We start from the raw sequence: 27,159 nt of genomic DNA, 5'->3' as shown, positions 1-27,159 counted from the left end.
AATGTAAAAATTCAATAAAAATAAAAAAAATGGCTTTGCTGTTAATCTTCATATGTCTTCCATACTTCTATCAACTTCTGTTTCAGTGACATCATAACTGTGATAAACCGGTTTATGTTATAGAACATTCTTGGAGTTTTGCCTACCTGTTTTTATCTAAATTATTGTTATTTTCTTTTAGTACCATAACATTAAATCCTCCTAGTCTGTACATTTTCTCTAGTTTTCTTCAGATGCTGTTGGTATTACTAAAAAGCAAACTTATGCAAAACATGTAATTAATAAGCCTTTTACTTACTGTAGAGATTATCTAGAACCTTACTCTTCAGTTCTGTTGGACCTTTCCCCAATATACCACCTTTCGGTAGCTCATCACCAACTTTTAATAACAATAATAACGACTCTGGTGGGATTTTGTATCCTGTACATAAAAAATAAAAACAAAATATTTGTTTTATTAATTGAAATGTCCATCTAAGCAAGAAGGGCCATTATTAATTATATGCCAAAGATGAAAGTTTTAATGACTTGTACAATTTACAAGAAGATAACATAGCAATGTATTGCTCAGTTCTGAACATTAATTGAAAGAAAGTTTTAAAACTTACATATACATTAGTTTTCTTACACTCATTGTTTAAAGTTGCTCATTTTTTTTTTATGCGCCATATTCTGGTCTTTGCATCAAGTTTATCACGTACACATTTATTATTTAGTGAAGTTAACCATATGAATGCAAGCCATGTCAAGGCAGGTGTCTTGCTGAATGCTTTTTCAGTTTTTCACATGTTATGTACCACGTATCTTCAGTAAGCCATATTGTGCAATCCATGGTTACTGAATTGATTTTATTCTTGCAATCATGGTTGACTAGAAGATAATTTGTTGTTGTTACCTGTAGTAGCTTTTCTTGGCTGCTGTGCGCCCTAGGTTCTATTGAACTTACTGCGCTCTTTCTCTCTATCCCAAAGTTTCGAGCTCCTCAACCTTGCATATCCTGAACTATGAATCAAATATCACTGCCTGAAGTAAAGGAACCCAGTATTAATCTCCTACTGCCTCATATCTCTGTACCTTTCCAAGAAAGGAAATCAAAGTATGTAATTTTTCCTACAAACCTGGCGACTATGCGTTTATTGTAACTACTACTTTCTAGCAGTCTAAGGTACACTTCCAACCTAGGTTAGCCAGCAGCCATATCCCCCTCTCTGCCCTCTGTCGCCTCTCTCTTTGTACAATTTCTATTGTATAGCCTGCAATTCTGTGTCTCCCCTATCCCAGTTAAGGTATTCCTCCTATATACAGTTTTTTCTTTTCCAGATGCATAGGATTTAGCAAATCATTTCCTACCACCTCCATAAGGCTATTCCCTCTGCCCAGAACTTTTCCCTCTCATTTCTACTATCTTCCCCATAGTAAACTGTTTGTCTCTTACTGCCTCCACTACAGCATCTCTTGACTCTATCCACACAAGTAAACTAATCTCTCCCTCTAGAATTAAGCATTTCACTGACTGATTGTTTTTTTCTCTATGCCAAACACTTTTCTTGTCTCTATCATTTAATTCTATTATTTCTTGACTTTGACTTATCTGTCTTCCCTACATCTTCCATCTGACCTATATATTCTGTCTTGCTCACTTAACTTATTCACAGTGCACTATCACTATCACTCCTCACTCCTTCTTCCAGCCTAACTCTTTTTTCCTGATACCTAGTCTATCGTACACTGTAGCAGTCAGCCCCACCTACTTTACCTGCATATACTAGTAATCGCCTCCCCCTTTACCTGCATTTACTCCTACTCCCCTCCCTCCTCACTTCCTGACCTCACATCCCTTTTAACCCTTTAAATACTGTTGCCCCTTGTGGCGCCATCCCTTAGTATCTGCATCTTCTCTTGGCTGCTGTGCGCCCTTGGTTTTAGTGAACTTACTGCAGTGAGTAGAAAAGTGACTGTTTTTTCTTTCTTTTGATTGTATTAATTTACACTACGGAGAAAAAAGAAACGTTTCTTGTATAGTAGTTCACACACAACTGCTGTTTTAAGACTGTTTTTCTCCTGCTGAGTATCCGGTAGATGTTGTTGCTGTTATTGCGTTTAGCCCTACTTACAGCCATTAGCGTATTTTCTCTACTGCGTCAACCGCGTGGAGTCACTAGTGGCGATTTGTTTTTTATCTAGGTATTACCTCATAGTTAAAACTTTTAAGGATATTAGTAAATAGCTGCTTAGGACAGGTGTTATTGTTTAATTTTAAGCCTGCTGGGTCTAGCGATTTTAATATTTTTCACCCAGTGAATGTGCACGTGGAGCCACTAGCGGCTATTGCTTTCTTTTTTACCTAAGGAATGCTTCAGAATAATAAGGTACCTCGTATTTAAGCAATTCAGTTGTTTAGAAATGGCACTTATGCTTATTTTAACCTGCTGGCTCTAGCAACCATCATATTTTTCATCTAGTAAAGGCTTAAGAGAGTTAATGCCACTCCAATTATAGTTTAAAGATCTCTTGGATAGAGGGATATTCCATATGGGAATAAAGCTGATTAAGTACGGCATTTTATGTTTTATCTTAAGGCCTTAGAACTAGCGACGATCACATTTTTGGATTAGTGAATTTCTCAGCATTTTGAATTTCAGAACAAATTAGCTTATAGATCTTTTGTATAATTAGCTACTCCATGTTGTTAAGTGATGTTTTTGAACTGTGTTTAGGACTTATCTAAAGCCTGCTGGATCTAGCGACTAGCTCTTCCCGCCCAGTGAATGTGCAGTAAACTAAACACCAGTACTTGATATTTTTACAGTTCATTTGATAGAATCGCTAAACCATATTAGATAACAGCTGTTAGAAACGGCATTTATGTTTTATTTTAAGCCTGCATGATTCTGTTTGTTTTCTATATGCTATCATGTACTGGCCAGAGTTACCTGACTGCAGCAATTATTTTTTTTCCTGATTATACTGGGACTAGCCTTACTACTGTTTTACTACATTAACTAGTGAATTTCATCTGTTTAATTGCTAGTATGCAAGAACTGTTTTACTCTATAGCTGTTTACAACAACCCAATGTATAGTTATTTTTCTAGTGTCCTTCTAGAATTCTTGCTGTAATTTACTGACCTTGTTACTAGATGCAAAAGCTCCCCTGCCTGCTATAGTATTATATTTTATTAACTTCATTAAGGTGTGTACATTGACAGTATTTGGCTTATGCCCAACACTCTTTGCATTTTTGAGTTTTTCTAAAGAATGATTTTCCTTTTCACTACAACTCTCTCTCTCAACCCCAAAGTTCCAAGCTCCTCAACCTTGCATATCCTTAACTAGGAATCAAATCTCACTGCCTGAAGTAAAGGAACCCAGTATTAATCTCCTACTGCCTCATCTAACTACCTCATATCTCTGCACCTTTCCAAGAAAGGAAGTCAGAAGGTATGTAATTTTTCCTACAAACCTGGTGACTATGCATTTATTGTAACTACTACTTTCTAGCATTCTAAGGTACACTTCCAACCTAGGTTAGCCAGCAGCCATATCCCCCTCTCTGCCCTCTGTTGCCTCTCTCTCTCTGTGCAATTTCTATTGTATTGCCTACAATTCTGTGTCTCCCCTATCCCAGTTAAGGTATTCCTCCTATATACAGTTTTTTCTTTTCCAGATGTATAAGATTTTCAAGCATATCATTTCCTACCACCTCCATAAGGCTATTCCCTCTGCCCAGACTTTTCCCCACTCATTTCTACTATCACCCCCCATAGTAAACTGTCTTTTACTGCCTCCACTACAACATCTCTTGACTCTATCCAGACCAGTAAACTAATCTCTCCCTCTAGAATTAAGCATTTCACTGACTGATTGTTTTTTCTCTAGGCCAAACACTTTTCTTGTCTCTACCCGCTCCGTTTGCCCTGCGGGCTCACTCCGCTCACCCTACACTACCCCCAAATTCCTCCCACCCCCAGTGCACCTGACCTTATACTTCCCTAGCCACACCCTCAACCCTAATCTACCAATTACCTCTCTTCACAACTCTTTATCAATTAACAAACTCTAGCTCGTTTTTTTGGTTAGCCTTAGCTTTCCACTCCCACTTTTCCCTCAAATACTCCACACATCACAACTAGTCTTCAAATTGTCCTCCAAATAGCCTAACCTCCACCACCCTACACCTCTCCTAACCTCCACCACCCTACACCTCTAACTATGCATAACCACTGTAGGCCTACACACCTTAACATTCTTTTCTTATCCATCGGGATCACCTCATTACTTATATCTCATTGCCTAACTTCCTATGAATCCCTAACTTTTGCTACATTTCTTCACCTCCCAAGACAAACAAGCCCTCTCTCTCCTATCACCTCCCTAACACACTGTAACATAACGTCCTGTTCATCCTTCATTCTACCACACTTTCATAGACTAACCCATATTAAATATCTCCAAATGAAAAAAGGACACCTTTCTCTCTGTAAAATGTTCAAACTAACATGTAACTCTCAAAACTGCTTACTGCTACACGGTGACATCCACCCAAACCCTGGTCCTAACTTCACCAACCCAAATACTCTTTCAGCCCCTACTACCACTCCCCTAAATGTCCCAAAAAGCCTAAACTCTCTACTTATTGGTCACCTCAATATAAGAAGTGTTAATAATAAAATTACCCAGCTACATGCCCTATTAGACATCTATTCCTCTGACATCTTATGCCTTACTGAAACATGGCTTAAACCTACAACTAAAGACAATGACATTGTCCCTCCAGGCTATAACATTCTCAGACTAGACCGTCTAAATAAAAAGGGAGGTGGAGTAGCAATACTGTTCAAATCTGAACTGAAGGTCACATCATTAGATTTACATCCTCCATCACCTAACTAAATTAGCAGAAATTTTAACCTCTAAGCTCTAAATTAATACTAAGAAATCAATATACATTATCTGACCATACATTGCCCCAGGGAACAATATCAGTACGCTTGAAATACTCTTAGCTGGCTTTCCATGTCCCTACTACAAGAAACCATACTCCTTGGTGACTTTATTATTGATTGGAATAGCTGTACCTCTGCCACTCCAACTACGCATATAAACCTCTTTGGCTTCCACCAAACCATTACCTTCCCTACTAGAACCCACAAACCTAGCAAGAAGCAAACTACCTTAGATTGGATACTAGTAAATAATGACCCCCATACTTATCAAACAGGTATACTCCCCGACAATACTAGTGACCATTCTCTTACTTACATCTCTAGGCAAAAGACTCACATTCTTAATCAAATAGCTTTTAGAACTACCAGAAACAAAAAATATTTCAACCCAAGTAATTTTCAAGCTGAGCTCAAAGCTTGCAATTGGTCTCCCCTAAAATACCTACCTCTTGATAAAGCTGTTTCATACTTTAACAAAACTTTTTTGCATATCCTTGAGCACCATGCTCCCACTTGTACTGTTAGAACAAAAAATAAACCAGCTCCCTGGCTCTCTAAGGACACAAGGCTAAACATTCAATTAAGAAACAAACTCTGGTCCAAATGGAGAAAAACTAAAAACCCAACTGATCACCTAAATTTTAGACAAATTTGTAATACCACTAAAAATCCATAATCCTTGACAAAAAAAAACTACTACCTCAAAATCCAACAGAACCAACAAAACAATCCTCAAAAGGTCTGGTCAGGTATCAACAAATTACTCCACCCAGGACAGTCCAAAACACCTACCCCCTCTAACCTAACCCAAACCTCTCCCAACCAAATTGCCGACACCTTTAACAAATTTTTCTCTGAAACAGTCCAATCACTAGCAACTACCTTACCACGTATTACCACCACTAAATTTCCCTCACTAACCAACTTGCCCCAGTCTTTTAACCTTCAGCCTGTTCCAACATCTTTAATACAATCCTTGCTTCTTAAACTTAAACCATATACACCATCAGCTGACCTTCTCCCAGCTGAATACCTGCAAATTGCAGCTGGTGTACTTGCCCTATTTCTATCCTAATAAACAGAACTATCTCTGAATCTTATGTCCCATCCATCTGGAAAGTCTCCTATATCATCCCTCTGCATAAGTGAGGTACCTCAAATGAATTATCAAACTTCCGCCCAATAGCCCTTCTCTCTCCCCTTGCAAAAATTATGGAGAGATGTATCCACTGGCAATTACTTCAGTACCTCCAACAAAACAACCTACTAGTTGACTGCCAACACTGTTTCAGGCCACACCATAGTACTACAACAGCTCTTCTATCCTTTACAGACTGCATTAATAAAAACAGGAATACTAACCTTCTATCTTCTGCACTCTTCATAGACCTCTCAAAGGCCTTTGATATGGTTAACCACCGACTATTGATAGGTATACTTGAATCATTCTCTCTTGATCCACAATTAGTAAAATGGTTCCAATCCTACCTTGAAAACAGAAAACAAGCTGTCCTGTGGGAAAACAATCTATCATCTCAGTTTTCCATCACCCTTGGTGTATCTCAAGGATCCATTCTTGGACCTCTACTTTTCACAATTTTCATTAAGGATCTAAAAACCTCCCATTCCCAACCTACATGCATACAATATGCCGATGATTCGACTCTGATATGTGCCGCATCCTCCCCTGTAAAATTACAATCTAGCACACAAACAGTCTTTACTTTAGTTGAAAACTGGTTCCATCAAAGATGTCTCCTCCTAAACCTGAAGAAAAACTAAATTACTACTATTTACTCCCACACAGAAGTCCCTCTCTATCAATTTCATAGTGAAATCAAACAATGGCACATAAATAGCCCCTGAAACCACCACCAAACTCCTCGGTGTAATAATAGACAACCATCTCAACTTTGACACACATATTAACTCAACTATTAAATCAGTAAATAGAAAATTTGGATTCCTCTATAGAATCAGACCTGTTCTTACAGAGTCAGCAAATATCTCTATTGCCCAAACCCACTTCATTTCCACCCTACTGTATATGCCTCCCCTATCTATACAAAGCTATCCAAAAGCAATCTAAATAAACTAGCAACCGCCTACAACAACATAGCCAAATTTGCCACTGGTGCCCCTTTCCGTACTCACCACTGCCTTAACCTTAGACATCTCGGATGGCTGGAAGTACAAAACCAACTAGTTTTCCAGCAACTCATTTTTATTCACAAGATTTTACATTGTCCTACAAATACTCCCATACTTGTAGCCTATTAAATTCTTATAAAAACCTTCCTACCGTAAGATCTGCTAAAAAGCTACAAGTTGCCACCATTAAATCCATTAATAAATCTGGGGACTGCCTATTCTCAAATGCTGTTGGCAATACTTGGAACAAACTTCCTAGTGAAATAACATCCCTTACTTCCACCAACCTTTTCAAGAAGCAATTGAAAAACTTCATTAAAACCCAATGGCTTTGTCCCTGCTCCAAGCCTGACTGATACTTTTTATCCTTTTTTTCTATTTTGATTCCCTAACTGAATTCTTTTTGCTAAGACTTCTCTACCTTCTGTATTTGACTTGACTAAACATTTTTTCTCTTTTATTTTGTACCTCCCTACTGTGTTGTGTGAATCTTATGTACATTAAATATCGTTTTTTGTTTTTTCATATTATATATATATATATATATATATATATATATATATATATATATATATAAACTGAAAAAGAACAATTTTTGTTTATTTTCCTATATGGTAGTAAAAAAAATGTTTTTGCTATAATAATCCTGCCAATCAATTGTATACTTATGTAATTATTTTGTATTTCCACTTTTCTTGTGGGCTATTTGTATAAATTTTTTTTCTTTTTTCTTTTTATTGTCTCAGAGCTTTTCTCCTCAGGCCTCTACTGAAAATGGACATATATCCAGTTAGACTAGCCCAGTCAACAAATGTAAAATAATAAATACATAAATAAATAAATAAATAAATAAATAAATAACTTTTGGTTTGGAGATATCAGGAATAATCTATGATTGTTAGAAAAATATGTACTTAAACATATATGAAGTGTTAGTTTAAAAAGCAAATAGTATGTAATGCATTTTATTCTATTTTACAATATGGCAGTTAGGATGATCTTACATGTAATTGCTTGAAGCTTTGGTGCTGCAGTGTGATTGAACTCTGACCCTGGCAGCAGCCAGCTCAGCAAGCTTATGTTTTTCACTAATGATTATCTGCTGGGTCAGGAAAAAGCATGTATCTTCCTTCCTCCGAGATAGTTGGCCTTGTGAATATTATCAGCACAGCTGCTATTAGTTAATGTTGCCAGAAGGAACAAAGAAGCGTATTAAGAACCAAACTGACTATTGTATTCGAGCAGGACTGGAACCTTGAAAGAGCAACATTTACAGAAAGACATTATAACTGACCAGGTGCCTTGCAAGGCTGTATTATTCTCATGGGAAAGTTTTTAAAAAGTATAACCTCAGCACTTTCTTATGAATAGAATATTGTAGACTGTAATAATAATGTAGGTGCCCTGTGACTGGCCACGTCAGTAAGGTGGGCACAGCTTGAATGTATAGTGTATTTAAAGAAGTTTACTTCCTGTATCATGTTAGTCAAAATTCTATACTTGTTTTGTATAGTCTTTTGCCTCCTGGTGTACACTAGTAAAACGTTTTGAACTTGAACCTCCTGTATTATTGACTGTTATTTAAGAAAAACCTAATGATTTTACAGTCTGTTTTAATAATTTTGCTGACATTTTGGTCCTTCTTAGCCGGAATTCCCTTGGTAAGCTACAGATCAGAATCCAACGGTGGTGGAGAAGCTGCGCAGGAGAAGTTACCAAAGCACGGTTCTTCTTGAAGTGAAAAGACCTCCGACTAAATTGTCGTATGTAAAGAGGCTGGCCACTTTCTGATCTGTGGCTGAAGAGCGGAAAACTGGCCCCCAAGAAGAAAACGTGCAGTCATAAATGGGAGGCTCAGGTAGGAAGACTTTCCCTCTTTGCTTTTGTTTTAGATCAGGGACTAGGCTACAGTACAATGTTACTTAGATTTGTTTTTACAGATCAGGAACAAATTGCAGTACTGTATATTTGGTCATAGATCAGGAAAACAGGATAAAGTAGACAGTCATTCTAGACAGGACTGAACAGAGGGAAGAAGATACCACGTGGTAAGAAAAGGGGAGAAGATACCACGTGGTAAGAAAAGGGTTACGTAACAGTCTTTTTTAAGACATGGGAAATCAGTGCACTAAAAGATCGCGAGACCCGCCCCTAACTGATGACGCGAAATATATGCAATTGCAACGAGCAGATAATATTAGATATTATACCAAATGGGTTAATAAGTACGAATTTGATGGTAAATTAAACAAAATTTCGTTAGTTAAACTTTTAAAACAGTTAAAATCTGACGCAGAAGGTCAGGCAAAAAAACAACGACAGTTAGGCATTCCTCAGGCACACAGGTGGATTGAGGAAGTGAACCGAAGGGAACAAAAGATTAAAAACGCAAAAGCATTATTTTTAGATAAAGAAGATAATAATACAGTAATAGCAACGGCCCCTCCCTCCACCCCTCAGATACCTTTTTCAGGATATGAAGCAGGAGGACAAGCCAGTCCCCCTCCACGATATCCTGAGATTGCAGGGGCTTTGAAACAACCATTCATAAGAGAACCTATTGAAACTAGATCCCGAACACGTAAAACACTTAGGGATACAGATTTATATCAAATAGGGAGAGATTCACTAGAAGAAAGTGAAGAAATCTGTCCACTAATCGAAGTACCGAACCCTCAAACAGGACAGGAAGGACAGGACCCAACTCTCCTAGTATATAGACCATGGACACCGGAAGATATCCGGAAAGCTACAGAGGGAATCCCTCATCCGAAAATTAATCATGAGAAGTTTATACAAGATTTACAAGGTATGAGATTAAGTTACCACTTAAATGGGGAAGAAGTGGAGAAGGTAGTTAGACAAATTATAGGTCCAGACTGGCACATGATTTGTGGCAGCTGGAACGCTCGTGACAGACAGCTCAGGCCACTCCTACACAGTGATGCAGAGCTAGACACCAGAGTGAAAGGTCTTACAGACCGGATCTCTGAAAAATGGAAACCTAGAGCAGATTGGACCTGTATTAATCAATGCATACAACAAGATAACGAAACTGTAGATGGATACTATGGTAGATTATTAGAATGTTTTAATAACCATAGTGGTATGCCTATTCCCGAGAATCAGAAGAATGATAGTTCATATGAACAGCAGTTGAAAAATGCATTTCTGGAAGGCTGTATTGCCCCTATTAGTAGTTTTATTACAAAACATATGATAGATCACCGAACGAGTAGGCTACAAGCCCTACTAGAATATGCTAGGCATGCTGAGAGACATTTTAATAGCAAAAAGAAAAAGAAAGCGCAAGTCTTCACAGCTGAAGACGGAGCAGAAGTTTTTGTAGTACAGTCAAATAAAAAGGGGAAGAGAAATGCTCAGGGTAATAAATACTCTGGCAAAACCTCAGAAGATTTAGAAGAAAGGAAAAGGAAAGGCGAGTGCTTTAAGTGCGGCAGAAGAGGACATTTGGCGAGGGATTGCAGGTCAAATAAAAAGGTGACTACTGAAGAAAAAGATAAAGGTGATGAGGATTGACTATATGATAGTGATAACAATCAGAACTCATCAGGAAAGGTTAATAGACAAAGAGAAAATGTAAATGTGGTAGAAGGGATAGAGGAAGTCCAAACAGATGTGGAGGATGATGAAAGTGAAGTTTTAGACTTAGCATTATTGAGCTTGGAGCTCTATCTAGCAGATACAAAACCGGAAGTTATACTTCTAGTGGAAGGAAGGGAAGTAAAATTCTTGTGTGACTCAGGAGCGTCACGAACTTTGATACACCCTTCAAAGTTGCCAGAACACTCTGAATCACCTGACTATATATTAGCGAAAGCAGCAAATGGGCAGCTATATAGGGAACCACTTTCCCATGCTATAGCAATAACCGACCCTATTTCAGGTATGACCCAGAAAAGTAAAATAGTGGTTTCTGCAAAATGTCCAGTAAACTTATTGGGGAGAGACCTTATGCAGGTTTTTGGAATAGCAGTAGTTCCTACCATGCAGGGTATGGAGGCACAGAGACAAATGGATACTTTTGTAGTGCGATCGGAGGGCGAAGCCTACTATTGGTACAGCCAGGACTTAGTTACGACTGGTCCAGGGGCAGTAACCAAAGAACTGATGAACGTAGCCATCAGTAAGGTATCCTCCCTTAACACTGATCAGCAGCATTTGTTACATTGTACTCTATACTACCGTAGCATACCAGGGCCTGATAAGGAATATGAGTAAGAATTATTTAGAAATCCGGCATACCAGGGCCTGATAAGGAATATGAGCAAGAATTATTTAGAAATCCGGCAAATAGACTAATATTGCGAACCTTATATTGGGATACTGAGGGTAACAGTGTAGCAAGTTGTTCACTGCCTCAAGAATTTATGACATTGTACAAATCCAACAGACTGCCACATGTCAGTTTAACAAAACATAAAAACATGAGATGGGCAGATTTGGGTGAATAAGTAACAAAATGGGAAAAACAAACTGATTTAGAATTATCACAACAAGGTGTACAAAAACAAAAATTGAATTGGTTAACACAAGCACGTCCAGCTGTACATTTACAACATAGTGAGGACAGCTGATTAGCATTTTTACTAGAGGAAGAAGAAAAAGCCTTGTTTGATGTACCAAGCATTCTTTGGTCAACGGGGAAATCAGATGTGGGACTCATTCAGACAGCAGGTCCAGTAATCATTACACCGAAATCAGCCTTCAGACCACAAAAGAGACAATACCCCTTGAGGAAGGATGCAGAGCAAGGAATTAAGCCTATAATAGCAGCATTACTCAAGGAAGGAATATTGGTAGAATCTTTGAATTCACCATGTAATACCCCTCTATTTCCTGTTAAAAAAGCAAACGGGGAATGGCGGATGGTACAGGACTTACAAGCCGTAAATGATGCAATAATACCTAGAGCACCTACAGTGCCAGACCCACACACTTTATTAAATGACTTAAAGCCACAACAGAAATATTTTACTGTGGTAGATATAAGTAACGCCTTCTTCTCAATACCTATACATCCTGATAGCCAGTATTGATTTGCCTTTACATTTCAGGGTAAGAGATATACTTATACTCGACTACCACAGGGATATTGTGAAAGTCCAACGATATTTGCACAAGAGATGGCCAGCAACCTGGCGGGATTTACTCCACCAGGGGGCAGTCAGATACTACTTTATGTAGATGACATCCTGTTAGCAGCCCCTACCCAGCAGCAGTGTAGGGAAGATACAATCGCATTGCTGAAATTTTTAGCACAACAGGGACATAAAGTAAACAAGAACAAGTTACAACTTTGGAAAAAACAGGTCAGATACCTGGGATATGTAATATCCAAGGAAGGTAGAATACTAGATGAAGATAGAAAAACAGCAATTTTACAGGCACCTAAACCAACTACCAAGAAGGAAATTATGTCATTCTTGGGAACGACTAATTTTTGTCGAAGTTGGATACCGAATTATGCCTTAGAATCGGCTCCATTAGCTGATTTAATATTCAAAACACCAATGGCAGCACAAGATGTATTACAATGGACACCTGAAGCAGAAACAGCCTTCTGCAGACTAAAACAATTGATAGCTTCATCATTAGTTTTAGGACTACCTAATTACCACAAAAGATTTTTTCAAACTGTAGACTGTAAACAGGGATATATGACGTCAGTTTTGACGCAACAGCATGGAAGTAAGCACCGCCCCATAGCTTACTATTCATTACAGTTAGAATTGGTGGCACGATCTTTGCCACATTGTGTACAAGCAGTAGTCGCAGCTTCAATGGCAATACAGGCTTCAGCCTCAATGGTGTTATTCCACCCTCTCACTTTGAGAGTGCCTCATGCAGTTGCCATAATTTTGCTACAAGAAAAAATAGCATACCTGTCTCCTGCTAGGCATCTTTCTTGTATGACCATATTGCTGAGCCAGCCTCATATGACAATTGAACGTTGTACAACATTAAACCCATCAACATTACTTCCGACCCCTGTGGATGGCACGCCACACAGCTGCCTACAGGAGATTGAGCAAATAACCTCACCTAGACAGGATCTTACTGATATGCCTTTGGATGATGCTGAAGTAACATTTTATGTAGACGGCTCATGCAGAAAGGGTCCTACCGGGAAGAACCTAGTAGGGTATGCAGTAGTCACAGACACAGACATTTTGGAAGCGCAACCACTGCAACATAATTTGTCTGCTCAAGCAGCAGAACTGATAGCCTTGACACAAGCCTGCACTCTAGCAAGAAACAAATGTGTAAACATATATACTGATAGTCAGTATGCTTTCTCTACAGTGCATGTTTTTGCACAGCAATGGAAAAATAGGGGAATGATAACATCCACTGGAAAACCAATTAATCATGCACAACTTATTTTGAATTTATTGGATTCTATCCAATTACCTACTAAAGTAGCTATTTGTAAATGTATAGCTCATACGAAACAACAGGATTCGATTTCAAAAGGTAATGCACGAGCTGATGCAGCTGCTAAGCAAGCAGCTTCAGACTCGGGAACTTTACTTTTGAATGAGGAATTACAACCATCGGAGATTCTAGATTTAGAGATGTTAAAAACAATGCAGACATTAACTACAAAGGCAGAAAAACAAAAATGGGAAAGACGAGGTGCGATCCTCAAAAACGGACTGTACATCTCCAAAGAAAAAAAGCCAATACTACCATCTAACTTATTTAGATATGCAGCCTTGTTGAGCCATGGGCAGAGCCATGTCTCAACAGGGGGGATGGTACAGTTAGTAAATAAAATATTCCAAACATACGGGTTTACGAATTATACACAAAAATTTTGTGCATGTCACATTTGTAATAAACATCATGCACAAGGGGCATTCAAACCCAAACAAGGGAGTTTTCCTACACCACCATATCCGTTCCATACTATTTGTATGGATTTCATAGAATTGAATAAATGTGAAGGGAAAAAATACTGCTTAGTGATTATAGATATGTTTTCAAAATGGGTGGAAGCTTTTCCAACCAGAAATCCGGATGCAGCAACAGTGGCAAAGGCCCTGGTAAAAGAAATAATTCCTAGATTTGGCATACCGGAAAGAATCTATAGTGACAATGGGACACACTTTGTCAATCAGACAATCCAACAACTTGGGAAATTCTTTGGGATCTCTTTGAAAAATCATTGTGCTTACCACCCCCAGTCTGCAGGACTGGTGGAAAGATATAATGGAATTTTGAAAAATAAGTTGAGGAAGCTGATAAGTGAGACTCAGAAGAATTGGATTTGCTGTTTGCCTTTGGCATTGCTAAGCATGAGAACAGTTCCAAATGTAAAGGGCTTGACCCCCTTTGAAATAATATTTGGGAGGGCATATTATGTGCCACAATGGAAAGCACTCATGCCAGCAGAGCTGGAGGCTGACAGCTCAATAGCTAGTCACATGAAAAAATTGTTAACCAATAAGACTGTTTTGCAGTTAAACTCTTTTTCAGATAAAGAACAAACGAAACCGGAAGCAGTGCTGACCCCGGGGTCCTGGGTTTGGTTGAAGGTTATCAAGAAGAAAAATTGGACAAGTCCAAAGTGGGAAGGTCCATACCAGGTACTGTTGGCAACGCTTACTGCAGTAAAGATTGCTGAGAGGTTGTCTTGGGTTCATCTGACACACTGCAAACCGGTGAAGAACTTTCAGCTTGATAAACATTTTGTAACTGATGCACCACAAAAGCAGGATGGCCAGGAGCAAAGTGTATAAGAATGCAAATCAACCCCAAAGAAATTGCTTAACTGTCTTGCTAATTATACACCTGTTGACTATGATTGTGGTGACTTGCCTTTTATTGTGGTTCTTCCTGCATATAACCACACGAATGAAATTGACAAAACGTGATGAACTGTCTATAGACTGGCATCCAAACTTTAACACATACCTGGCCATGAAGCGTGTATATGTAGAGACTATGAACGTTTCACACTGCTGGGTTTGTACTGCTATACCAACAGCATATGGAGGACTTTTGATGTCCGCTGTCCCTCTGGGGATAAATGAGACTTGGGAAAATCTACTTTTTGACACAGGTTCTGTGAGGTCACAAGACAAAGTTGCATTGTATTTACCCATTACACAGAAAGGAATTGTTTGTTTCTATAAAAATGATACACTCCAAGTTGGTTGGAGTAACTGTAACATAACTGTATCTTATAAATGCTATATTAAGGCCAAAGATAAAAGTACTAGTTGTAGCACAAATTATGATTCATACTTGAGCTTAATGAAAACAACAATAAAAGATGTGCAGAAAAATCCTGAATTGCATAAACAATTATCTGTTATAGACAAGAAAATGTTTCATTCAGAGTTAACCCGCATCAATACTAAAGTAGAAAACTGTTATTTTGTTTGTGGGAAAAAGGCATATAAATGGTTACCTGAGAATTGGTCTGGCAGTTGTTTTTTTCTGGTTCCAGCTATAAGGCATACTGCTGAGTTACCTCTAGGTAAGATACGAAACGTAAGAGACGTGGCCCAAAGGACTGGGAACTCAGTCGGAAAACCTGCTAATCCAGTGGGTAAGATCGAGGCTGGCTGGAAAGACCATTCATCCGTAAAAGATAAAGAAAAATTAACTCATATGGACTTGAGTGACAGTGTTATATCCTGGGCAGGAATACTACCAGCCTATGGAGCAGTCAAATCGATCTGGGAGCTGAGGAAATTGTCGAAACTTCTTGAAGTAATGAGTAATGCAACCTTTTCCGCTCTCGAACTTATAACTGATGAACTGAATGCAATGAGAACAGTTGTGCTACAAAACCGAATGGCTCTTGACTTCACCCTAGCGGCGAGAGGTGGTACGTGCGCGCTTATCAAAGAAGAATGCTGTGCGTATATACCAGATAATAAACACGAAATTAACGATCATCTAGAGGTAATACAGCAGGTATCGGCCATGATTGAACCAGGCCCAAACCCACTGATGAACTTTTTCCAGGGTCTGTTTGGTGGGTGGGGCTCAATCTTGATGAATATTTTGATTGCCATTTGTGTCGTTTTGCTCATACTAGGAGCATGTGTCTGTTGCGGGATACCCTGTATGAAAAGACTAGTTAGAGAATTTGTTGATGTAACTGTAACCGAGACTATGTATCAAGACATTGAATTGGATTTATTAGTTCCAAATGAAGTTCTTTCTGAAATATAAAACAAATGACTTGCCTAGTTAAAAATCTCTAAGAGGAAAAGGCTTGGGAATGAAATGATGTTATTTATGTTTCTGAATAGAATAAAAAGAATTAAAAGGAGGGAGAATGTTAGAAAAATATGTACTTAAACATATATGAAGTGTTAGTTTAAAAAGCAAATAGTATGTAATGCATTTTATTCTATTTTACAATATGGCAGTTAGGATGATCTTACATGTAATTGCTTGAAGCTTTGGTGCTGCAGTGTGATTGAACTCTGACCCTGGCAGCAGCCAGCTCAGCAAGCTTATGTTTTTCACTAATGATTATCTGCTGGGTCAGGAAAAAGCATGTATCTTCCTTCCTCTGAGATAGTTGGCCTTGTGAATATTATCAGCACAGCTGCTATTAGTTAATGTTGCCAGAAGGAACAAAGAAGCGTATTAAGAACCAAACTGACTATTGTATTCGAGCAGGACTGGAACCTTGAAGAGCAACATTTACAGAAAGACATTATAACTGACCAGGTGCCTTGCAAGGCTGTATTATTCTCATGGGAAAGTTTTTAAAAAGTATAACCTCAGCACTTTCTTATGAATAGAATATTGTAGACTGTAATGATGTAGGTGCCCTGTGACTGACCACGTCAGTAAGGTGGGCACAGCTTGAATGTATAGTGTATTTAAAGAAGTTTACTTCCTGTATCATGTTAGTCAAAATTCTATACTTGTTTTGTATAGTCTTTTGCCTCCTGGTGTACACTAGTAAAACGTTTTGAACTTGAACCTCCTGTATTATTGACTGTTATTTAAGAAAAACCTAATGATTTTACAGTCTGTTTTAATAATTTTGCTGACAATGATGTACTTCAATCTTTCTGAACTGCCTTACCAAGATCTTCCTTTCTTTACATGGAAAAGAAGATACTACACTGTATTATAGAATATTTCTTCAAAGGTAGTCTAGATAATTTAGCATAAATTTATTTTTTCCAATGGGCAATCTGCATAGAATTGTGTCGTGTTTTGTTTGCTGCAGAATCAGTTAGATGGAACAATAAAGCACAAGTACCATCAAAAAAAATAATAATAATGCTTTTTTGGGTTCTGTAACTATCCCTAGATGCATCTTAAACAGTATAACTTAGCCACACCTCTAACAACACTCTTCAATCTCAGACGCCACACAGACTTTTTACTAAGTGAATGGAGAAGAGCTACACTCATTCCTGTGCATAAGGGAGGACCTTCCACAGACCCAGATAATTACAGACCCCAGAATTTGACCAGCCTCATGTGCAAAGCCATGGAAAAACTCATTATGGAACTAATCAATCAGGACATAGGGAACCTCCAAACAATGGATCCGTCTCAGTTTGGATATATCAAGAGCAGGTCATGCTTACTCATCCTTGTGGATTTTTTTAAAGGCTCACCAAAGCAATGGATGAAGGCAAATTGGGACACATCACATACCTCAACCTGGCCAAAGTTTGACAGAACATCCCACTTGGGCACAGAAGAAAAGTTAAATAAACTGGGAATAAACCCCTGTGTCACCCACTATATTGTCAATTGGCTCACAGACAGGGCACAGGAAGTCAAAATAGGAAATGTTACCTCCACAAAGAAACCAGTCACCAGTAGAATCCCCCTGGGGATTTGTGTTGAGACCTCTCCTGGTTGGCATTTACTTTTCTGAAGTAAAAGCCAATACCAAAGGGCTTTGGCTGATTAAGTTTGTAGATGACTTCCAAGGTAGGAGCATCCAATGAATCCCAAATGACTTGGCCATCCTGCAGGAAGGTTTGTCCCAAATAAATAAATGGTGCCAAAATCATGGACTGAAACTAAATGCCAACAAATGCATTACTGTATCCTTTGGGAAGTCATCTACTTCAGGGAACTACCACAATGACAATATGTCTAACAGCTGACCCAGTTGTTTGGGATTTGAAAACTTATGTGGACAGTGATCTAACTTTTGACAAAGATTATGTACATTGATATAAGAAAGTCCATCCATATTGCGCAGCTTATAAACAAAGGAAATGTATCTAGATCTAGGAATGTCATTGCCCTCCTTTTCTCAATCCTCATTAGGCCAGTCATTGAATACAATGTACATTTCCAGATACAAGCAACAACTGGAATGCCCTCAAAGACAAGGATACAAGGCCTAACTAACATATCCCACATGGACTGACTCAAAGCCCTGTCACTATAACTGGTATCTTACAGACTGCCAAGAGGTAACGTGCCTAGCATATAAGGCTTCCTCTGACCAAGTACTAATGGATTTACTGTACATCAGCAAGTCAAATGGCATCAGAAATGCTTGGTCTAGGGATTGAAACCTCTTCTGCAACATCAACAGAATTGCGCTGATTACTCTTGGAATTTGAAGAAAATGTTGTGCTTTTACTTCCATGCCTTCGTATAAAACAACAATGATCTTCATGTTTCTAATTTTGTTTTCTAAAGGATCTATTTTTAAGTTCAGTTAAGGAATTCATCTAATTTAGAGTGCTTATGAAGGCTTGTATTACGTTCTTGGATAAATGAAGAATTAATACCGAAAACATCTCAAGATTATTTCCCTTTAAATTCTTAGTTTCCATTTTGTTATTAATTTCTGCTAGAAGTGGATGCCTTGAGAAATGTTTATCTAATTCTATTTTCTCACAAATTACTTCAAACTTGAACATTTCTTCTGGCAACTGCTGCAGTTCAAATTACTTTTAAATAATTATTTTCTCTACAGACTAGCTTAACACTTCGCTACAAAATAAAAGTTTCTGTTGTTCCTTTGTAACAAAATTAGTTCAGAATCCATCCAAATTTAAACTCATCTTGATGTTGCAACATTTCAAAAGATGATCCGTTTTGCAGTGAGTATTCTTCATACGTCTTCCCCTATAGCAGTGAATCAAAAATGCGTCTACTTTATACCCTCGAAACACAAAAAACCCAAATATGAATTCTGCGACACAGCGAACTGCGGATACGTCGAACATACTAAACCGTGAAAATGTAAACCTCGAACCGTCATAGTCGGCCAAGCCACCACCCGCAAATCACTACCTACCCAAACACAATAAAAAACACATACATACACTAACCAAATCCCTACTTCAAACCCTAAATTAAAGCACCAAAATCCTACTGCTAACCCTACACTAACCCCACATACACAACTGTCTATGCACTGCCCTTAACCCCTCCCTAAATCTAAGGTCTGTAACGACCGCACACTTCCACTACGGAGCTATACCCAAACAAACTAAATATTCCACACACATACACTTAACAAAACCATACACTAAACCTTACATACATTACCTACACAAAATCTTACATACACTACCTACCTATGCACTTACCTTAATCCCTCCCTAACCCTAAGATCTGTAACTATCGCACACTTACCTTACAGAGCTATACCACAGATGGGCCAACTATGCGATTTCGATATTTCCTCTTTCGTGGTTTCGTTCGTTCATCGTATTCACGGTTCGCTCCTTACGTGTCGCACGATTCAGATTTGGGTTTTACTGCTTTCGAGAGCTTAAAGTAGACCCAATCAGAAATACCTTACGAAAACAACAGCTATAAATGTGCTTATGAATGTCTTTAAATTGCTCAGACACAACTTTCAGGAAATAAAAATGATGGTTACGAATGCAGACAAACTGCTTTATAAAAAGTCTTCTCATATTTCAAGATGGATTTCCTCCTGAAAAAGTTCACCTATGAAAATACTCATGCACTTACAGCAACAGGATCTCATTAACCTCCATGGCGCTGTGATCTCTAATACAATAAATACAGGTACATACACACACACACACAAACATACACTTTCAACTGGAGGAATGACATTTCCCTCTCCACTCATACAGCACAGCTTTGGAGACCTACTGTCACTACCCAAATACAATACTTTGGTATTAAAAACACAAGCTGTACCATCTTGAGTATCTTCAGAAGTGAAACCATTTCCCAGCATTAGATGCATGTCAAATTTTCTTTTTCTGATACTAAAGCTGAGCTCCACTCAACTGAAAATAGACACCAAACAGCGTTAATGTACATACGCATGTGTGATTACATTTGTGAACATTACATAAACAGTTACTCTTTTATTTACGATTTACTCAGGTGCTCGACTCTACATATACATCCACTAAAATGTGTACATTTCTAGATGATGGAAAAGAAACTGTTTAATCAGACACATGGCAATTAGCCAAAGTCATAACTGCAGGTCTAATTAAAATTCTCACAATGATGCAGACTATGGTATTATTCTTCTAAATAATACAGGTGGGTTAAACGAGTGTAAAATCACAAGACAGAGATAACAAAAGCTAATGGTTACTTTAGTAAGCTCTTAAGAGACGCAAACCTGTTCATTTATGGAAAGTTATCAGAAAAATACTGTCTGGAGTTACACACTGGATACACTCCTTCCAAGTTTCAGAACAGAGACACATCAACAGGATTCATAAACCACACACTGTGCAGACAACTTATATTTTGCCATTCAGAAAAGTGTTTCCTGTATTTACAAATCAGGGAGTGTTCATTATAGTGTCAAATGACTGTGGTCCCATTCACTTTTTTATTTGGTCTAAGGACAACCCACTGCCTATATTAAAGTGATGTGGTGTGCAGTCATTCAGATTTCTGTCCTGTTGTTAAATGACAACTGTAATCTTGCAAAACCATAAAAGGGTATATTTTTGCATTCAGCTGTCTTGACTTCAACCCCTGGTCATGTAGAAAGGATAAAGTTTTCCTATTTCAAGTCTTTTCAACAATCCCATACTTCTGTGTCATTACAGTGATTTTAGCCTGGGTTTGTATGCCAACCTTCCCAAAGTGTTTCACATCTGAAAATCATCAAAGATCAGAGCAGTTAACTCGCTTAACTCCAAAATGACTGAATGAATTAATTAATGACTACCTAAGTGTATATAAAATATGATAAGTAGGTGGGTCTATTGATGTAGTAAAATCCAAAGTAGAAGGCATCTTCAGCAGGTATAAGGAGGAACTACAGAGAACCCCTACCTGGTGTACTTGGTCATTTTATGAGGAACAGACATAGTGCAAATAGATACATGTCAATTAATATCAGCATTCATTATGGCTGTAAATGTGAGAACTCTTTCAGACTTGACATAAGTTACCAGATTAGAATTCTAAAGCATGAATGTGGGTAAACAGTTTTTAAGAACACCACAATTCCTCTATCTATGAAATGAAACAAAGAGTTGAAACAGGTTACACCTTTTCAATAAACAATACATCACATACTACTATGAAATCCATGGGATACAGGAGAATGAAAGGGCATATTAGATGTTGCAAGGGGAGAGCAAACTGCTTTCAGGATGGTTGCTTTACGCAAAAATAAAAGCTAATGGACAAAGCTGGCATGCAGCACAGGAGAAGAGGTTACGAAGTAAAAGGAGACGTGGGTTTTACGTAAAAAGTGTTGAATACCCATAATATGTCTGAAAGAACTGTACAGCAGAAACATCAGGAAGTTTTATACATGTAAGCTTTTGCACACAGCAAGAAAAGGCTAGGAACTTAGAACCAGCTGTGACCATAGGTCAAAGAACTGCAAACAGAAATGTCAGCTGTGTCAGGACTTTAAGTAATGAGAAATGGCAGAGATTCCTCACTGCAACCAAGCACAAAGCTCACATTTATAAACTGGCCTGGCAGAGACTTTTAATATTATAATATTAACTAAAGCATTTCTGCTTAAGCTGGACTATACCTACCTAATGAAACCAAGTTTTCATAGTTCTGTACCATCACTTCCCTGTACAGCTCCTTATCTTGTTTTCTTAGTAGCTTCCATTCCTCTTTTGAAAAAGTGACAGCAACATCCTCAAAGGTTTCTGGTACCTGAAAAGGACAATCAGTATGCTTTCAACTCATATTACATGACATACAATACATTTAAAGCACTAAAAAAGTACAGAAAAAAGTGGCATTCATTGTCACGGCATTCAGTAGCTGTGGGAAGAGAACTGGAAGGCATCTTTCCATCACCATACTTGTGGTATAACACAATGAAGTAATACATGAAATGAAAGAAAGTGCACGATTAACAGACAACTCAATAAGCATGCTGCTTTAAATTATTTACAGAAAATATTTAATAATACATGGTTTAACAATATGAGGCATTCTTAATATATTACAATAATGTAATATTTTCCAGTACAGATAGTTGTCTTTGGAAATATGAAGCATGTCACTGTACCAGAAACTTGGCAGTTTGACGCAGAGGCATAAGACACTGCTGATACACCTAGACAGTACAGCTGTACTGGGTTTGAGTCTCACTGCTTCCATTTCTCTACTGTAATACTCTGAGCAAGTTACTTAATCCTTTAGTGCTTCTGTCTCACAACTGGAAAAAAAAAAAAAAAGAATGTGGCTTGTACTTATATTAAATGAGTGTTACAGGGCAATGCATCCTGAGTTGAGGAGTCAAATTGTGCTGCACTGTCATTTACCACACGTCTACATTTTCAAAACAACAACATATTAAGAACAGCTGTACTGTGCAAATGCAAAAACTGTGTTGTGCTGTAGTGCAGGTACCAATGGGAACACATACACACACACACACACACACACACACACACACACACACACACACACACACACACACACACACACACACACACACACACACACACACACACGTCACATCCAATACATGTATACTCACAAAACATAAGCGTGTGTGTGTGTGTGTGTGTGTGTGTGTGTGTGTGTGTGTGAGTGAGTGAAATGTGAAATGTTGCTTTTTTTCTTATCATCAATGATACAATTTGTGAAATTATACAACAGTCAAATTTCATTTGCTCGACCGTTATACAATTCAAGGGCTTTATGCCCTTTGTTTGAGTTTGTGACACACTGGAGACAGTATATTTAATTTCTGGGGGTGAGGGGGTGGCAAAGACACTCGGGTAAAAGTTACGTTTTATTCTACTTTTGGTAAATCGCAAAAGCAACCTATTGGTTTACATTTCCAATTACTTTTTTTAATGGTTTTAGTATTGATTAATGGTAACCACTGATAAGCTTGTCAGAAGTTTTGTGTTGTGATCAAATTCAACAATGATTATTCATCATAAAATAATATACATATGTATACGTGTGTGTATATGAGAAACACACACACATGTATACATACACACATATATACAGTGCATACATACAAGCATACATACAAAAAAAGGAAAACATTGTCCCCTCAATTACTCTGGAAAAAGAAAACAATGTTGGCACAAAACAGAAAATGCTGCAAAAGCAGTGAGACAGAACATCACCAGCCAAAAATTAAACAAAAGACCAGGTAAGTTTTTCCAGGAGAGCAAGCCCACTACACCACTATCAACTCTAAGAAGGGAGATCTCTGTCTACAAACATAAACCAATGCTAAAAACACAGCGAAAAACACCAACAAATATTTCACTATAAAAAGCTACACTAAAGCGTTAACAGCTACTACTCAATAAAGACGCTCATGCACTTGATAGGAGCCTTCTATACAATACTCCAAATAAATCATTTTTTAATAAACAAAAAAAAAAAAAAACAGACTGAGTTTGAAAACTGTACAGCTGGCAAAAAAAAAACACCACAGAAAACATTTCAATAGCATTACGTCCTGCATACATTCATGCATGTTACTTATTGACATTTCTTGACTGGGAAAGTCTACTGGGTCAGCTACCCATTTTCAGTGGAGGCCCAGGGAGAAAAGTTCCACAATTAGTACAGTACATAAAATATAGAAACTTAACAAAATGTATAAATGTAGAATACACAAAATTTATAAATGTGGAATAAACAAAAATATAAAACTTAAGAATATGTACCAAACTAATAAAAACTCAGACAACAATTGGTAATGTAGTACAATACATGAGTTCTTTATTAAAAGTGGCATAACATATAAACATAGCAGTTCTTGCAGAACAGAAATAGTGGTAATCGAGCTGCATTCAGTCAAGGTAATAGTCATTTTGAAGTATGGATGTAGGTTAATATTAAGTAATGAAGGTTTTATGGTGGCTTGTTTGTTTTGCAGTGGCATTTGAGGTTATTTGGGAAATATGTTTTTAATGCTACTTTAAAATGTCTTTATGCAGTCTTTTGGGGTAATATGGGAGCGTAAGGAGTTCCACTGCTTAGCAATGATATGGGAGAACAAGCATAGTCCAGCTCTTTTATTGGCTTGGTTACACTTAATAGCAATTTGTTGGAGGATCTTAGGGTACGTGGAGGAATATACATTTGTAGTATTGATGATAGTGCTGGACAGGTATTTGGTTTATAAATTAGTTTATGGGCTAGCATTAATTGGGTATAACAGAGATATTAGGTAAATCCAGCCAATTCAGTTCAGAGATTGCTTGGCAGTGGTGTAAGCGGTTAGGTTTTCCTGAGGCGAATTTAGCTATTTTATAGTAGAAGACTAAAGTTTACTGCTGAATGATGAGTGAAGGTTAGTAAAGATGGCACTACCATAAAGTAGGGAAGGGATGAGTAAGGTATTTGCCAGTTTATCCATTTAGAATTTATGACAATAAAGTTTGTCTAGTTTAAAGTAAGTTTTCTTTACTGCGTTAAAGTGCGTTTCAAAGGTGAGTATGTCGTCAATTGTTATGCCTAGTAGTTTGGTAGATTTTACTATTTCTATTTCATTATATTGTACATTCTATTTCATTTTATTGAAAAAATGGATTAGTAAACGCCGCTATCAAATGGGGTGTCACCATTTTCCAGTGTTGATGCAAACCCAGGGAAAGTGTTTTTGGAAGAAGGTTGTGCCTCCACATTCTTTACCTAAATACAACTCCAGAAAAAGGAGCAGAATGGGACTTTCACTAAAGTTGTTTTTCACTAGAACAACATACTATAAGAAAACAAAATGAAGTGTAAAAATTTCACACAAACCAGTCAGTAAAAACTGAAAAAAAAAATATAGCCAAGCTGGGTTTTCACTATGTGATACCTTAAAACGTCCTGCAATAAAGGCCTGTGGGATAAATGCAAATGATCCTTTAAGACATCATGTATTTCAGCTACATGTCCTCTGAATGGCTATAACTTTTTATTTTTTTAAGTCTTTATGGATACAATTAGGTAAATGAAGTCAAACCCCACTAGCTGTGGACATGCATCAGCTGGCTTTAAAGACCCTGTGTTTCATAAAAGTATAGTGAAAGAATGCACATACTGTGCTGATGAGGTCAGTAAAAAGGCCGAAACATGCATGTCCACAGCTAGTGGATTTGGCTTTATTGGACGAACTGTATCTATAAAACACTTAAAAGTTAAAAAGTCTAAGGTATTCAGAAGTCGTGCAAGAATCATTAGCATATATCCCACAGGCCTTCATTATAGGTATACATACGTATAGAGGCCAATAATGACTCATCAAGAACACTTTTATTGTAATCCATGTACAATGTGCACATTACACCCCTGATCAATTGAGATATACTAAATTACGAAGCAGGAACAACACTCCCACTGCAATGCCCACTCCCTGCATCTATAAACGTACTCCTGTGTACCCCTCCCTTGTAATCTATGCTTACCATGTCAAATCTATGCTTGAATCAGAAATAACTAACTACTCGACTTTGTGAGGACTGTAGTGAAACATGTAAAGAATACAGATTGTCTTCCCAAAAGGAAAAAGAGGTAACTCACAATCCTCCTTTCTTTATATGAAGGGCTTCAGACCTTCCCCATTGTTGCCGAAAGGGAGGGTGGAACCTGCACTGCAGCAATGATTTCCTGCTTGAACTTTTACTGTCATGTTAGGTTGTGCTGACAAAAGTACTATGTACATTATAGGGATCGTCATTAAAATAATACTACTTAATCCGAGAGGAATTCTAGAGCTGCCGTTTACAGAGGAACCTTATTTATGGGCAAATTGAAGGCCATCCAGCCCTTAGACCGAAGATCTTGTTTGCAATAATTGAAGAATGTATAGCTAGATGTCCATAACACTGACACAAATGTTTTGGGCTAACGGTCTTAAGTGATCTGCTGTGACAGCTGCAGTCCTAATGGAATGTGCCTCATTGGATTTTCCATTTTTTCTTCTTTTGCTGCCTCATACCAAAAGAATACAAAGGTGCAAACTTGCCTCATAATTCTTAAGAGCTTATAATCCCAAAAATAAGTAATATTTGCTTAATTAAATAAATTCCAATGGAAACGTACAGATACTGTAGCTAAGGACACTCAGTTCATACAGGCTAACTTGACCTAGAAAAGGTCTTTGATATTAATCACCCCTGTCCCATGTAGGTATATAAATAAACAGTGGATGCTTATGTTGAAAGGCGGATAGCAAATTAGATGAAGGTTAGAATCCACATACTTAAAATAGTTGGTACTGTTTTAGAAGACAAAAAAAGGCACTAGCAGTAAATTTCAGGGCTCAGTATTATGACCACTGTGCTTAAGCATGGCCTTTTTCAACCTCAAAATTGAAAATCCACACCTATAGCTAAGTGACGACTGTAAGCTGAACATTGTTGGATCCCCAGATCCAAAAAAAAACACACTACAAGGACTAAACCTAACAAATCACTTGTGCGTTAAGAAGGAATACATTCATTTGGCTGAAAAACTCAAAACCCTGAAACCTAAAATGATGAAACTTCAAAAACAGTGAAAATGGTAATCTGCCTCCTGCCCCCCTGCACTGAATAGGTTTTCGATATTTTGAATTTTCATCATTTCAGTATTTTGAGTTTCTGACCAAATGGATGCATTCCATTGAGAAAACATTAAAACTATAAGCA

At 37.8% G+C, this 27,159-nt stretch overlaps 1 protein-coding gene across 1 annotated transcript in view; it reads right to left on the bottom strand.

The window, feature by feature from the left end:
* LOC122813875 (zinc finger protein 501-like) overlaps positions 1 to 27,159 on the bottom strand; it is an 838,273-nt gene that overhangs the window by 778,104 nt on the left and 33,010 nt on the right. Inside the window, exons 3-4 of the mRNA XM_044086415.1 lie at positions 22,087 to 22,213; positions 299 to 421 (exon numbers count right to left, since the gene is read on the bottom strand). Of these exons, the coding sequence (XP_043942350.1) occupies positions 299 to 421; positions 22,087 to 22,213 (250 nt within the window). The remainder of the gene's footprint in view (positions 1 to 298; positions 422 to 22,086; positions 22,214 to 27,159) is intronic.

This window comes from Protopterus annectens, chromosome 10.part0 (assembly GCF_019279795.1).
Source record: "Protopterus annectens isolate FY-2018-M chromosome 10.part0, PAN1.0, whole genome shotgun sequence".
Lineage (NCBI taxonomy): Eukaryota > Metazoa > Chordata > Ceratodontiformes > Protopteridae > Protopterus > Protopterus annectens.
This window is presented reverse-complemented; position numbering and strand designations above follow the sequence as displayed.